The sequence below is a fragment of the Thunnus maccoyii genome, chromosome 11 (assembly GCF_910596095.1).
Source record: "Thunnus maccoyii chromosome 11, fThuMac1.1, whole genome shotgun sequence".
Classification (NCBI taxonomy): Eukaryota; Metazoa; Chordata; class Actinopteri; order Scombriformes; family Scombridae; genus Thunnus; species Thunnus maccoyii.
The window spans coordinates 10,858,063-10,874,595 of NC_056543.1; the positions used below are offsets into that span (position 1 = coordinate 10,858,063).

The 16,533-nt window shown below is 40.1% G+C and overlaps 1 protein-coding gene across 3 annotated transcripts in view; it reads right to left on the bottom strand.

Moving 5' to 3' along the window:
* The window catches only part of myo1b (myosin IB), a 64,831-nt gene that overhangs the window by 36,384 nt on the left and 11,914 nt on the right, over positions 1-16,533 (bottom strand). For all 3 annotated transcript variants that reach the window (XM_042425751.1, XM_042425750.1, XM_042425749.1), the window contains exon 3: positions 15,836-15,951. In XM_042425751.1, the coding sequence (XP_042281685.1) occupies positions 15,836-15,951 (116 nt within the window). The remainder of the gene's footprint in view (positions 1-15,835; positions 15,952-16,533) is intronic.

A 16,533-nucleotide genomic window follows, 5' to 3' on the forward strand; every position in this document is an offset into this window, starting at 1 on the left:
GCGTCCATTACTGATTAGTCATTCTCAGATTTCCCCCCCTCCAACCTTCTCCTGTACACCAACCCTCCACTCCAGCCCTCCACTGTGCACTTTTTTATATGGATGAGACTTGCCACAGGACATTACGTCACTGCTGAAAAGGGCAGCACAGCGCAGCAGATGTCTGCTTTGTGAAAACACTTCTGTTGCCTGACTTGATCCTGACAATGAGCAAACCATCACACAATTATCTCGCCCCCAGAGGAAGGGGGGGGCGGGGGGGGGGGGACCAGGAGAAGGCGAGAGAGTGTAAAATAGGAGTGGGAGGTCCTCTGCCAAGAGCTCTTCTCAGTGAGACACACACAGACACACAGAGCTGGTCATATGAATATGAATGGCCGTCACATAATCACAGTAAGAATAGAGGTCAGCAGAAGCAAGGGGCCACACCCAAATGGTACACAGGTTTAAATCTTAAAAATGAAAAAGAAAAAAAAACAAGTCACAGCTGAGACTAATCTGTTTTTATATCCCATCTGTGAACACACAAGCACAGCAAGCAAAAACAAGGCAGGATTAGATATATTGTACATCTGTGTGGTTACCGCATTATGCTATCATGAAGACCATTAAAGCAGTGGGAACAGCAACTGGATGTACCACTTCACAAATGTGGACATGAAAATAATGATGAAGCACCAAGGTCATCATCAAAGGCAGAGGGAGCAGTGAATGATGAACCAAAATCTCAAAGGTCTCCCTGATCAGTGTGCGGAGCTGGGTGTGTGGGGGTTAGGCTAGGATAAGGCCTTGGACCTAAGTGCTGCTTGGCACCTCCCCTTTACATCTGCCTGCAGGCTGTAATTTCGACTTGCACGTGGCAGCGGTGAACACAAAGCCACACTGGCATGAGGTAAGCAGTAGAAAATAGTCTCGTCAGTTCTTTTTACTACCAACCTCTGGTTACTGAGGCACAGGAGGAGATGATGGGCTTGCTGTGTGTGACCTGAATCTTAACAGGGTGGAGTACTTTGAGGGCAGATTCAGCACAGTTTAAAGTTGTGATTTGTAAATGCTAATGAAGCTGTAATGTATGGGCTGGAGAGCAGCCCACCCAGCTACTGGAAGATGACAAAGGGATTTTTGCAAACACTCAGAGGCTGTTTGCCATGTCTTCATACTAACATATAGCACATTTGATTAAAAAAATACAACTTTGTTCTTTTTCCAGTCCTAAAATGGATCCTGATCATAGGTTCATAGAACTTTGGTGCTAAATTGAGCAGTTTCTATTATGCATTTGTGTGTATGAGGGGCAGTACAGTAGCCTGTGATCTCAGTGTGATCTGACTTCCCCAGGAAGCCTCAGGAAATCCGCCGGGCTCTGATGGAGCAGCCAAGGAAGCATCTCTTTCCTGGCGTCCAGGTGGTAGAGTAGGTGGCTTGTGTAAAAAACACACACGCACACAATAATACAGTGGCATGCATTCAGAGATTGGTGGCAAACTTGCTGGTGCGTGTGTGTGTATGTGTGGGTGGGGAACGGATACACACATGTGCATGCTAAAGATACTGGTTCCAACAGATGTGGCCCATCTGTGTATTGGTTATGACAATGTATTACTGTAAAACAGGTGGTAGGGAGAAGATCAGGAAACGGAGCACAAATCTCACAACCATCTAACACAAGATCATGCTAACGCTCTTCAAAAGAGCACTCTCAATGTGAAAGTAACAAGGTGCAATAAAGAATACCTCCACTTTCTAAATTAAAAGCCAAGAGTGAAGTACTGCTGCCATAGATCTCTAATTCATTCAACACTCACTAGAAGTTGCCTGAGACCTGAATCACTAATTACTCATTGATACTCCCCCACCCATACATCAAACTTCGAGGGGGGTCCTGAGCTTTAATTTACTTTACTGCACAGCAATTTAGTGTTCCACAGCAGGGAAAAACACAGCTCCAAGTTGTTTGTCTGATCCTTGGAAAAGCAGGAAACAAGCATGCTGAGTAAGGTAGAAAAACATCCTCAAACAAAGTACTTGAACAAAGACTCTCATGAGCCTCTTTTTGCAAGTTTGTGTGAATCTGTATGCAGCGTATTCAAAACAAAAACCCACAATATTCAAACAGCTTCCAAATATCAGGTTTTAAAGGACCAGTGTGTAAGATTTAGCGGAATCTATTATGAAATGGAATATAATATTCATAAGTATGTTTTCATTAGTGTATAATCACCTGAAACAAAGTATCCTTGTGTTTTCGTTACCTTAGAATGAGCCCTTTATATCTACATAGGGAGCGGGTCCTCTTCCATGGAGCCCCTCATGCTCTACAGTATCCCAGAATGGACAAACTCTAGAGAGGGCCTTTGTGTTTTTTGCGAGTTTCGTGGCCACCGTAGGTTCTCCTACATTCTTGAAAGGGAGGGGTGAGGGCAAGGGGTATTCAGTTGGTTGCAATCCGCAACCTCACTGTTAGATGCCACTAAAACCTACGCACTGGTCCTTTCAAAAGCCTCAAAGAGTTGACTGAATCCTCCGAGTCATGACATTTCATCCTCTTGTCCTTGTGTCTTTGCCGAGCTCAGACTACAGGAGTTTTGGGCCGATTTATCCTCAGTAAACCCCTCCTGACAATCAGAGGAGAAATCTGGTCTAGGATCTTGTTTGGTACCAATGTTCGGCTCAGATTATCTGGTAATGTGAGGTGTTTACAGATCCAATCTTGAACCTCACAGACTCATCAGGGTTGCCCCGATAATTTCAAATATGTTTGATATTTAGGAGTTAAAACATCACTACTTTCCGAGCGGGACCACAATAGCCAATGAGAGAGACAAGTCTGCAAGGACTAGGTAGCTAAATGTTAGCGTTACAAGCTAATGTTAGTCCTGGAGCAGCTGATGGTGTTGTTAAGCAACTGTAAAGAACCTAGCCCTTGAGGCTAACGTTAGCTAGCATACTACTGTTGACAGATATTAAAACTTCCTGCTGAAGAACAGACAACCCGTCTGCGTCTCCCCAACCATTTTTTCCCCCCCATTCAGACTCGTTTAGCCTTCTGCTTTTGTTTTTTCCTCACTACAAAGCATTACTACAGCAAGTTGTTGCACCATGTCACTCTCCACATTTTGTTTACATCTGCTTCCCCATGAGATTATGTGAGGTGGTGCATTACTCCCTCTGGCACGATAATATCTTGTAGTGTGTGATGCACCATTATTTTCAAATCTTGTAGTGTGTGTGCATGTTTGAGATTAGAGAAAAGAACATCTGTGAAGTTTCTCCTTATGTGTGTGATGCAACCTGATTTCAAAAGTGGTTAGGATTTTACAACTCTTGTACTCTGAGTCCAGCTTTAGGGGAAAAAACAAAATACAGAGCCACATGTGTATAGCCACAGACAATATGATGGAAACAGAAGAACAAAACTTCTTTTTATTGCCCGGCCATGTCAGATTTGAGAACTTCCTCTCTTAACCCTGCTCTCCTTGTCTTAGCCTTCCACTGTGGCAGTTGTGGTCACTTCTGGCTCTCAGATACCTTGCAACACAAAACACATCTTGACACTGAGGTATAGTGCTGCTGACATACAGACCAACTGCCATTCAGTTAGACAAATTGTACTGGGCTTGGATCTCTCCTTACATTTGTGCTCAATATTGCAACAGAAAGGAGTCCACTGAGACTCCCTTGCCCTTTAATTCTAGGGGATGTTTTGACATCTTTCACATTGCTGACTGCAGTAATAGATTGTGGATATTCATTAGTCTGCACTGGACCAAGCTCATCTCAACATCAAATTATACTCTATATATTTGCCTGATATCCAAATAAAATAAATCAACAGATTGTTTCCAATTTAAAGTGCAACACCAATAGCTGCTTTTTAACAGCATTAAAATTGATTTTAGGTGGATTTGTCCTTTACTATACGGCAGTTAACAGGTTTACAACTGTGACACCATAATGGAGTGGATGATCTATCTATGCAAGAGTGGATGATGTCTTTTTGACTCCAAACAATTGATTTCTTTCTTAAAATTAAAATTCCCCTAGCACATATACCGTCACGCACACAAAGCCTGCATAGAAATAAACTGTTATGCCTAATTTAGCACAAGATCACTTGGCATGTCCTCAAAGAAGCAATGGCCTCAGGGCCACCATGTGACCCACTGAGCCCATTCACACAACAGGCAGAGTCATTGTGGGTCTGACCGACAGTGTAATGTTGGTCCCTCATCAGCACCACACTGGTGGGTAACACCTTCTCCTGCTCCACACCAGGAAATGAGGAGGCCGCAGACTGAGAGGTTTAGAGGAAAGGAATATAGCTGTTGAGGGGTTGCTAATAAACAGTTGAGTTCACGCTGATCGATCACAGTTGAACAGTAAGAAAGAAACACTGCTGGTTCATTCATGAAAAATCATAAATACTGGGTTGATTCAACACATGCCAGCCAGTTGAATGCAACTGATTTTAAGGGTTACACTGCATCACCAACAGAAGCTCTTCATGCAAAAGCAAATGAAAATACTGACCGCAGCGTTTTGGAAGGGAGATGTGGGCTGCCTCGCCTTAAACAAAGAACACCTCAAACAAAAACATGTCCATCAAATAAAACATTAACCTTCAGTGGAAAAGAGCAGGAGCTCACTGATCAATCACACTGTATGTTTGCTTTGCATAAATTCATCAATGCAGCATGTCACGATGCCAGGAAAAAAAAAAAAACTCAGCTCCTCATCTTCATTTGGGCACTAGAACCAGCTAATACTACCTTCAGCTGATAGAAAACAGCCAATGACTTGGATCCAAGAAAAATATGTCAAGATTGATGAGTATATGCAAGTTTATGGTTAAGCATTATATCTATAACTATGTCCTTACTGGCTTTGGGTATTATACTGTATACACAGCTTTATATTCTGCTTCTTTTCTACTCATTGTTTCCTTCATCTTGACCATTTTCATGTGCTTCTGTAAGTTCCTTTGTCAAACTGCACAATGTAACAGAACATGCACGTTTTTCAAACTAAGAAATGTATATATTGGTAATTTAATCCAGATTTAGCCTTTTTTTTATATATACATACACAAATTTCTCAAACTCCATTCCCATACATAAAACTAACTTGGCAGTGAACATTAGCTGATGCAGGCTTAACCTTGACACGATGGCTGTCAAATCAGATTTCCATTAGCATGTACAGTTTCTCTGTGTACTGCCAATCTTACTCTTAGTGCTCTTAGTACAGCCCTATGTGAGGTCTGGAAGAGATAAATGTTTTTACACACAGCCAAATTTCCACAGCCAACTGAGTCCTCAATCCACACAAATCACTTCAAAATCGGGTTTGACAGCTTGTTTGATTTCATGTGACCAATCACGTGCTGCCCCACCATGACTTAGCAGCGGCTGTACAGTATAAACATCAGTTCCTACATTGGATCTGTTCCTCTGCAGTTTTGCTGTGAGCTCAGAAGGGTCCTGATAGAGTTCTCATGTCAGTACACCAAAATATGGATGCATGCATTAAAATGTAAAGAAAACACCTTTGAAGCCCAAAAAGATGCTTCGGTTGCAGTTAAACCCAACATAACATAAGAGAAGACTAGGTCAAAACCTAGTATATAGCTGGACCATGTATGAAACGCTTCGTACGTCTCCTGGTTATCATCAGACATGGATATCACCAGCATTTTTAAGATGTTTTTATGTTAGTTTAAGTTTATTTATTTGCATAGCACTTTCCATACAGTAGTTGTAACTCAAGGTACTGTACTCATAAGAAAAACAAAATACATTGCACCAGATTTTGGCTGATTATATGGTGTAGAAGGGTTGAGTTAAGATTTAGGCTATTTTTTTCAATGTTATGTATATTTTTTTAGTTACCCACAACCTGAAAAATAGTTTTAATGCAGTAACTATCACATTAATCGTGAATGCTAAGTGTAAATGACCCCCATACAGTATGTTTCATGTGTGTAAAGTTTGCATTCGTAAATGTATTTGTTACATTGTTTTTATTTTATCTATCATGAACATGGAAGTGCTTTATTTTTAAAATACACTAGACGCATGTGACGTGTGGTGACAGACTTTGGGCGTGTGTAGGGCTGGCCCGCTGTTGTACTGTAATGCAATAGAAGTATAATGTCATTGTCTTGTTACCCAGAATCTGCAAAGAATGAATGGCTGAGCATGGGCCTCTTGATGATTGCCAATAAAAAAAATATAATAAAAACATATTACCATTCCTGTAAAATTAGCCTAGAATGCCTATCCGAGGCATACCTAAAGTAAATTGAAAACTGTTCTTGAACCATTAGGAGTACATGCATGGTTTTGGTCTCTTTTCAAAGTTAACACGCTGAAGTTTTTTCCCCTAACAGTAAGAATCATTGTTACTTCTACTGGCGTTGAGTAATAGGAGTTTGAGCACACTGAAGTAGAGGGTTTTTATTTCTGCCTGAATATTTTTTTGCAAACAGATGCCTGCAGATGACCTATAGCTGTGACTTAATAGCTGGAAAACACAATGGGACCACAGCATGGAGCCTTACCTAGTCCAAGTTCAAATTTAATAAAACTATACCACAGAAAAGGAATGTTTTTCTAAGGATATATCTAGGCGTTTTCCAAAAAAAGTCCATTTGGAGACTCCAAAGGATCCGTGCTTCAAAGTAACTGAAGCATACTATAAGCATATTATACATATTATAGTGCTTTTTCCCCACTTCTCGAAACTAAACTTTGTGCATACAAGAGAGTCAAAACAAGTGCTATGGTGAAAAAGCAGTTTATATAAAAGGCAACACACAGCAAACTATTTAAAATTTACATCATTTCCTGTTGTGGCTTTATAGAAACCATTAAAGCTGCGCATGGTCATTTTCAGAATTTCATTGGTTATACGAAGTGCAAGTCATCAGCACAATCTGTTCCAAGTGGCTTGGTCTTTACACTAAAGCAGAGGGGCAGGCACTTCCTTTCAACACGGATTCTTTTTGGCTATTGTGGGCTGCGGACAGGACATGGAAGCTCCTATTGGGTCAAGTGCGGTGTCGATCGAAAAGGTCAGAGTGCAGCCACCATTTTGATACCAAGATATCGCTAATGTTGACCTGCTAATTTGAGTTATGACAGAAAATACATGGAGGATAAGTACATCTGCCGGCTAATTTGAAATGATGCAACAGCGGTTTATGGATATTTATTGATGCAATAATGTGTTTTGAGGTAAATATTTTACTGGATCAACTGGACCTTTGCCAATGTAACAAGACCATTTTTGTCGGAGTTTTATGGATCAGTGGTGTAATATGAGGCTTCATAGGGGAGTTGCCTGAATTTTGTAATTGTTTGTTTGTTTTTTGGTGGTCTGACAGAGGCATTGATTATATCTGCTGCTGTGACTGTATCTTGAAATAGTTTGCATCAATGGAATCACAGGAATCTTAGCTTTCCAAAGATATGTCGCATGAGTACCCGCTTAAACATAGTAGTTGTGTACATGGCATAGTTTTGTATTTAACCGTTGAGGTTAAAGTCAAAGATATATGGTTCTATGGTGAAACTGATAGGAGTCTTATCAGTGTTCCTTTATTTTGTTATACTTCTCACATATTATTATGCAAGCTCTGTGCACAGATAAAAAGCCCAATAGTCATTGTTCTGACTATGAATAGGGAGAGTTTACAATGGTTTTGGACAGTCACAGACAAAAGAAAATCTATAAAAATGAAATCTTATGCTCACAGAAGCAATAAATGACAGAGTAGGCAATGTTTAATCAGTCGTGTGTTGAACTATTGGCAGGTAGATGCATTATTTCTGAAAACAACAGAGGGACTTCATAACCTCGCTCTATTAATGATTGCCAACAGGTTTAGTAATTTTAGATACCAAACAGTTCACACAGTATGAAAAATTCAATACATACAAATGGCAATGAAGTAATTTCTTTTTATCTAATACTAACATACTCGAAGAAACATAATTAGGTTGGTCAGTGGCTTCTGTTGTCAATATAGGTACATTTTCAATTTAACAACGTGCTCTGCTGGGCATCTATAAGCTTTAGCGGAGAACAAAAGACCAGGATTGTGTATGTATAAGTGTGTATACAAGTGCTCTGTGTCGCTAATAGAGTAGGTGGGTGTGAAAGTTTTGCCTGTATGCACAAATGTAGGATTTGATTATAAATGGTTGCATTATCCAGTTTAATACATTTGCATTTTATTCTCAGGTTGTAGATGTAGGTGGAAAAAAGGAACACACGCACACACTTTCCCAATCATTTCTCTCTAGGCTCACCAAGCTCTCCATTACGCCAACACACATACTGGAGAGGACTCATTCTACCCACCTGAGTCAAAATGCCATTTCAGTAAGTGCCCACTTCAATCTACCTACAAACAGGTTCTGTGCTGCAATTTATGTAGGCATGCTCAAAAACAGTTTTATATGCTACAAAAACGTGGCATGTCACGTGTTATAAGCTTGTTACCAAATCACTGCAGCTGTGATGGATAAAAAAAAATGGAAAGACGTGTACCATTTTATAGCCTGTCCATGGTTCCCATTTTTGACAGTTTTTGTCTTTTTGACATCAAACTTTATGTTTATGATGTCAAGAAGCAATGACATCAAACTAGACTTCCTTGTAAGAAACATCCATATGTCTTATTAAAGATCTACTGTGCAATCGGTTTTCATACTGTTTACTGCCGAATCTGACACTTCAGGCTGCTGCAAAACAACCCGGCGTTCACTCACCTTATTTCAACTGGGGAACTCATTTATCCATGACAACTCTAGCTGTATTTTGGCAGTTTAAGCAGGATTTCAATGCAGATTTTTAAAGGAAAAACTAATACAAAGCAGGGGGCAAATGTATTTTGGGTGCACTGCCCAAATGCTATGTGTAGGTAATTTACAACTTCTACATATTGCCTTTTGATCAGTGTTCCAACCGACCATACTGGAAAGGCAAACACAGGTGCAATGCCATGATGCAGTAAATGGCTCCAAAGTCCATCCTACCCACAGATACAGCTGTGAATCACCATGGGTCTTTTATCTCAATCCAATATCGGAGATGTAAAACAACATTCGGTCTTACGCCTGATGACAACATTTGAAATGAATCCCAATACAAATGGGCAGTTGGGAGTTTTGTGCTGCTCTCGCGCACTCGGCAGCAGTTTGACAGAAACACGCCTGTAGTGATACCAGGGCCAGAAATTTGACCCCAATCTGACAAATCCAAGGCACCACTACTTATTCATACATGACTGTACTTGCACTGGGAAATCAAGCTAAATACAGGATCATATATACTGTTACATGCAAAGGATTGAGAAGCACAAGACAATCATGATATTCATACACATTAGAGCTGCAACTAACAATTATTTTCATTATCGAGTAATCTGTCGATTACTTCCTCAATTAATTGTTTTGTCTTGACATTTCCAGAATATGGTCAATGTCAATCACCGTTTCACAAAGCTTAAGATGCAACCTAAAATGTTTTGTTTAGTCCTGACTAAAAAACACAACCCAAAGATATTCAGTTTACTATCATAGAGGTCTAAAGATACCAGAAAATATTCACATTTAAGTAGATTGAACAAGAAGATTTCAGCATTTTTTCCCACTCAAAACGATCGATTATGAAAATAGATGCTGATTGATTTTCAACGACTAAAAGTTGCAGCTCTAAAACACATTATGTAGGAAGAGATTGCATGGAGGGAATGCTTTTAGTGTCAGACAGGCAGTCTGTAAATGAGCTTACTCCCACATACAATCTCTGGACTTCTTCAATGCCCTGACATGGAGGGCAGATGCCTTTTTCTAGAAACTGCAGTTACAGCAATGACTACTTTGAATCTTTGTGTTCGTAACCATGGATGTGTAATGACTAGAGTTTCTTCATATTGTGTTATTTATAGTTGGGCTATTGCTTACCATTTTAACTTCATACTTGACATTCTACATATATGTCAAACTTTACTGTAGTTAACTTCATACTTGACATTCTAGACATATGTCAAACTTAACTGTAGTTGTACAACAGCAAAGGTTAAATCAAACTATTTAGAAGCTACAATCCGAAATGACCGTGGCAACATCACAAGGCAAGAGGCATTGCTAGGAGACAACACAACCTAAATAAAAAAATAAAGGAGATAATATTTCTAGACGTCTAACAAAGCAAATGTCACAGTCAAGCTGTCATAACCATGTATGCATGACAGCTGAAAGCCCTGACATACCCCTTGCATAGGGGGGCTTCTTTGCTCCATTAGCCAGTCGTGATGCCCCTCTGCAGCCAATGCTCTAGTGGCACTTGGTATTGAGCGCTGAGAGCATTGGTGGTCTCAATACCTCATTAAACATTGGGGAAATATGATCCTACTCTAGAGACATGGGGCTAGCCCCCGCCTCACACACTCCTCTCAATCTTTGTCTGGAGTGGGCAGCAAGCAACATACAAAAGATGACTCTAAGCCATCTGTAATGCTGCTGCGCATGGAGAAAGGCCGCTGATTAGTTCACCTCTAATGCTTTGCCTGTGTGTGGGGGGGAGGAAAACACCTGCCAGTTAATTATGGGGTGCCTCATCTGGGTGGAGAAAATTTTGCTAAATTGGACAGCAAAGGAAATGATGGATAGATCAGCGGTCCTCTATAAATAGAGATGGGTGTGGGCTGTGCAGGTCTCGAGAAAGCAGAATAAACTCTGTGGCTGGGTTTATATTCAGGGATTTTTGCGTGTTAGTACAAATGGAAACAGTAAGAGACAGTCAAATTTCTTTTAAAATTTCAATATCACAAAAATGTACCATATACCTAATTACATAATAAATCTGTCACAATCCACAAAAATTAGATCATAACTGTGTAAATAACAAGGTTGTGTGACCTATAGCTGGTACATTAGAACATTGTTAAGTGATTCTGATTGATGTCTTTGTTTTGTTCCTCTTTTCTTGTAAGATAAACTCATTTGCTTCAACTCAGTTGATGAATATGTAATATTGTACTTGACAATTGCATGTAAACACCAAATCATCTGACTGTTTCTGAATTGACCAATACTTATGTTCCTGGCCTCACTGTTTATCTGCAATAACTCTAATTAAGATGGAACTTAACAGGCAATTAGTCTACTACCAACTGAAGAGATGGGAGACCAGTTGCAGTTTTCCCTCCAGCATACGTGCGCTCGCTCACACAAAACACACACAAACACACACCCCTATTTGCCTTAGGGGTAAAGGAGCAGGTGTGAAATACATGAGCACCTGCACGCACTCTGTTACTTACTTGTGCTCATATAAATGGACAAGCACTGCCAGACATACACAAGGTATTTAAGACATCCATGGAGACACAGACAGACACACACACACGCTTACCCAATTATAATGCCACAGCACTAATCAAAAGCAACACATCTTACAAAACTAATCCTGCTCAGGCACCTTTTCCTGGCTTTTAACAGAAAACAAGTCCCCCTCCACTCAAAAATGTGTTTTTCTTCTTGTTACCTCAGTTGAATGTTTGGGCTTCACCGTGCAGAATGATGTACTGTATCTGCTGAAAGAGGGAAATTTCTGTGTCTCTTAAATCTCAGTTTAAGGCGTGTACCTATAGGTATGATTTGTGACATCACAACTAGTTTGGAGCCAATCGTAGTCCAGTATGCAACTCACGCAAATGTAATATGGAGACTTGATTTTTTTTTTATCTAGCAGTTAAAACTTTTGAAATGGAAAAAATATTCATAAATTCTAGAGAAGAAGAATGAGGGAGAAGGAGTAGATGTGAATTTTAATCAAGGTATTTGAACTTTTTAGGGGGGGAAAATAAAACATCAGACAATGTATTATTCCAAGAAGATAATTGTTCAGATGTCTTAAAACATGTCTGGAGGTGATCCTTAAGCTGCATTACCATCCAGGATGCTTAGACAATCCCACGCCACCGAGTTAAACAGTGAACAAACTGTCACAGCAGACACAGCTATGTGTGAACATGAGCAGGAGGACAGAGAGGACCAGTGATTGTTTTTTAGTGAGAACGAGCTAGACGCATCAGCTGACATTTTGTCACTGTGCGCAGCTCTTTACAGTGGCAATAACTACATAAGCACATTGTTCTGCCAGGATGTCACAGGAAAGAGATTTGTGACATTATGACACGGCGCGCCCCGTGACACGTTTGTATACAAATCCTTAAATGTCCGATTCGGTGCTGCCGAGCGACACGGCGGTGTTGTTTACACTGCGTGTCTGGATGTATGGTGTTGTGGATGGGGGGGTTTAAGGGTTTAGCAGTTATCTGCTGCTTGTTATTTGTTCTCTAAAAGTATCTCTGCAGTGTCAGTAAAGTGAGAAATTCACACAAACCAGTAGCTTTCCAATACATATGTTAGGGGTAATTTTTTTTCCCCCTCTTGCATATGTTCAATAAAAGCTTTCAAGAGCCTTCTCTTAGGCTGGGTGCCAATTCAAATAAATGTTCATCTCTAAAAACAATCCTGCAACAAAATGTTCTTTTCAATATTAATTATGCCCATCAAATATTTCACCAAATTTCTTGCAGTAGCATACGACATAACCATCAATGCAAATGCTTTTAAAAGTTTCATACTTGAGCGTATTCTTTCCGTTAATCATACAATGCCAGTTTACTTCAAGAAGACAGTAGTTAAAATACGGTCAAACCTGAGAGGGTGCACGGATTTCCAGACAAGCAAGTCAAAAGGAGCTTTATATGCATGCCCCCGGCATCTTGAGAGGGCAACGGAAACACCCCTGCAACCTGTTCTGAGCTGCTGGTTTTATACTGCTGAAGTGTCTAATGAGGATCAAAGACAGGAAGAGGAAGATTCGTAGGACCCCCCGTTATCTTAATTAAAGCCCAACACTGATCCCCTTTAGCGCTGGCTGGTCACTCTGGTAATAATGGCCGGTCAGTCAGCTGAGGCTCAGCCATGCAAAAAAAAAAAAAACAGGGTAAATGGAAAACAGCAACCTTTGTCTGGTTTTGGAGACATTACACGGAATTGGGAGTCATTTTTTTGATTTAAAAATATTAACTGGACACTAGATTCTTCGGTGTTTCAAACATTAAGTAGTAATGATTTCTATGTGCTTTAGAATTGGCATAACAGTGTGGTGAGGACTAAATTAATGCTAAAACTAAATCACGTCATTTCAGTATGCCATGCTACCCCCCCTAACCAGAGTTTGATAAGGAGATCAGCATCAAATTTCTTCTGTGTTTTCAATGCTGAGGTACCTTTGTGATGTGTGTTTAACTCAAGCTTACCGCAGAAGCAGGGGGAAACGCCTACGTATGGGATGTATTTCCCCTTTTGACATAAGCTAGCCATTTCCTCCGGTAGTTATTGTAGTAAATAACATGTCAGACGACTACCTGCTCTGAACAGGAAGCGGATTTCTAAAAATAATGCTGAGGCTTGTGTTTGGCATCACTTACACAGTTATGGGGTGAGCAATAAATAAATAAATAAAGTCAATTAAAATGTTGTAAGTAAATAAGTAATAAAGTATATGGTATAATGCAAGAAGCACCGATGCTGGAAGGACAGGTAGCATGACCCGAGATAGCCTTCTTTTTGTTTGCGCATCAGTTAAACATGAGATTGCATTGAGAACAAATGTGCTGATACATTTGGCTGGACTGAGGGTTTAACATTACTTGGGGTAGATCAATGCAAAGCCACAAAGCTTGGTCCAGATGGCCTGACCGGAGGATTAAGATCAATTTATGTAGCATGTTGAAACAATCTGCCTTTGACTGGCATTTTAGGTCTTCTACAAGAGCCCGTCCTATTAAACAGGGTTTAATCTTCTTTACTTAAAGACTAATAGCAAGGTGATGTTTAATGTGTTTAGAGGATGTAGGTTTCAGTCGACTGATGAAATTTCTTTCTGCCAATACGACCGAGTCATCTATCTCTAGATATGCAGAAAAGGAGATGGCTTTGAGCTGAGCTTGCACAGATAAGGATGTTGGAGGCTTCTTTCACCTTATTGCTCCTAGTTATCTCTGAACCAGGTCAAAGCTAAAGTATCTATAATAAATAATAAATAATTAATCAGCCACTCTGATTTACCATGACTCATTTAATCTGGCTCTGTGGTTTCACACACAAATCAGTTGAAACGGCTCAGACATCCAAACCAGAGAAGTAATTGCAAATAACACAAAAACTATTTCCCTGAATCAGCATGTATTTTTACTTTCCTAGACATATGACAGCATGCATTATATTCTTAAATCATTTCTTTTTTTAAAAAAGGGCTTTAAAGTTAGTAGCTTCGGGAGATCAGAGCAGTGTTTCTGCATGTTTTAGCTCATACAAACCTTTCATACTTTACAGCACCATCTTTTTAAAGCAGCCACTCGTTTCAGTTCATGTCAGTATGGTATGAAAATGATCTTGCAAAGCCTTTGACAAATGGTCAGGTATTTAGCCTTTAGCCTTGGGTATCTAAATGGTCTTGTGGTAATCAGAGCAGGGACCATTTATGAAAATACTTGTCCACTGCAAAACAGGTTTTTTTTTTGTTTTTTTTTTAGATGCACCAGTGTTTACCAGCTTTATATAACACTAGCGGCGTTGATGTTTATGTTAGAGTCCAAGTTTATTTATGAGGCCTGTAAATTCCCTGAGTCCAAATTCATAATCCTTACAGAGGTCTGCGATACAGTATCCAACTATGTAAAATGAGGCATTTTGGCATCACTGTTATTATAACAATGGTTCAAGGGTACTCAAAATAAGAATTCAATGAAAAAACATTAAAGAAAAGACTTGACAGTCCACCTTCTTTATTCACTTCTGTGCAACATATCGCTTTAAGATATTAATCGCAGAGCTGGCCTGTGAGCTGTGTTTGATAGAGCACTGCTTTAAGCCAACAAAAGCACATAGCGAGGACCTGAATTGTTATTTTAAATGGGAAATCTGTTGTGGACAATTAAAGTCCCCATAACTCAACAGGTAAACTAGGACAACCTCCTAAAAACGCTGCACAAAGTCGATGACCATGAGAAAAAGTCCTTGTACACACTAGTAGTCTGAGCTACTATACAAAAGAAAAGAGTGAAGAGACAGCCACGGGGAAAACAAAAGGGAGAAAAAAAAAGGGGCAAAACAGCCTGAAACTGTGTCATGTCAGTTCTCGATGGCTGGCTGTAAAGTGAAGCCAAGACGCTTGCTTTTGTCTGCAGGGAGTATGTCTGTTCTGGGACAAGGGCACTCTCGCTCTTTCAGTTCGTCTCTCTGAGGGTTTTTAGCCGCAGCCTAGAGACACAGCAGGCTAATTGACGAGTGTTGGGCTTTGTTTTATCTTGGCAGCCTCACAGCAATGCTGACTTAATGTTGCCAATGGACAGATGGCGTGCCACGGTGCTGAATGGCCAGCAGCAGCAGCACCACCAGACTGACTCTCCATACAAGAGCTAGTGTCCCTCTGATCTCAATCCCGCCAACCCCTCCCCATTAGTCACTGGGTCCAAATTGATAATCCTTGCAGAGGTTTTTCAACACACCGTATCTTCAACAGACAGATGACAGTTCCTGCTCAACACATTCTGACTCACAAAGCCTTGAAAAAAACTTTTTTTGAAGTGCCTTTGTCACTTGTTCACTGATACAGCCACAAAAAAAAAAATTCACAAGAAAGAATAAAAATTTAAAACCTCACTGTGAAAGTGCTCGAGCCTTTAAGCTACACATAAAAACTGAGTGGTTTTGGGAAAGACCTGGAGGGGGTGGGCGGGTAGACTCACATGTGTGGACTAAGTTCATAGAAGTTCCTGTTGCGATAATCCTCCACTTTCTCTGGCGTGTAGATGGGCAGGGACCTGTAGGGGTTCATGGAGATCACCACACTGCCAATGTATGTCTGGAGGGTGAAGAAAAACATGAACAGTTAGTTTGACTCCACGTGGCGTTTCTCAGCTTCACAACAACACTGCTGTCAACAACTTCTCCTGCCCTCTATCCATTTGGGGTGCTAATTGTTGAGTAGTGATAGGAGGAATTCTGCTTGTGTCAGCTTTTCCCTGCTTGGTATTCCTAATACATCGTTGAGGCATGCAATGCCTGAAGTGAAACTGGAATTATGTTAAAAAAAAAAAGTTGATTAGACTTAGATGTTAGATTTTGTTAGCTGGGCAGTAAAAACAGACTGCAAAGAGGTCAAGGTGCCGAAGGAGGGTTTCAGTAAATATATGTGCACAAGTATTCATGCTAATGCCTGATAGGCTTAGATATTGGTATTTGTTGTCAACCAAAAGAAACTTAAAGCCTAAGATAAAATGAAAATGTTTGAAAAGAATCAATTTAGGTTAAGGGCTTCCCATAGAAAAAAAAATTAATTACACAGTTATTAAAATGCAGGAGATAAAGCATGTCAACAGTGGATTTATCATCAAAAATCTGTTAACACATAAAAGCACCGCTTTATATGTTTTTACATTTTCTC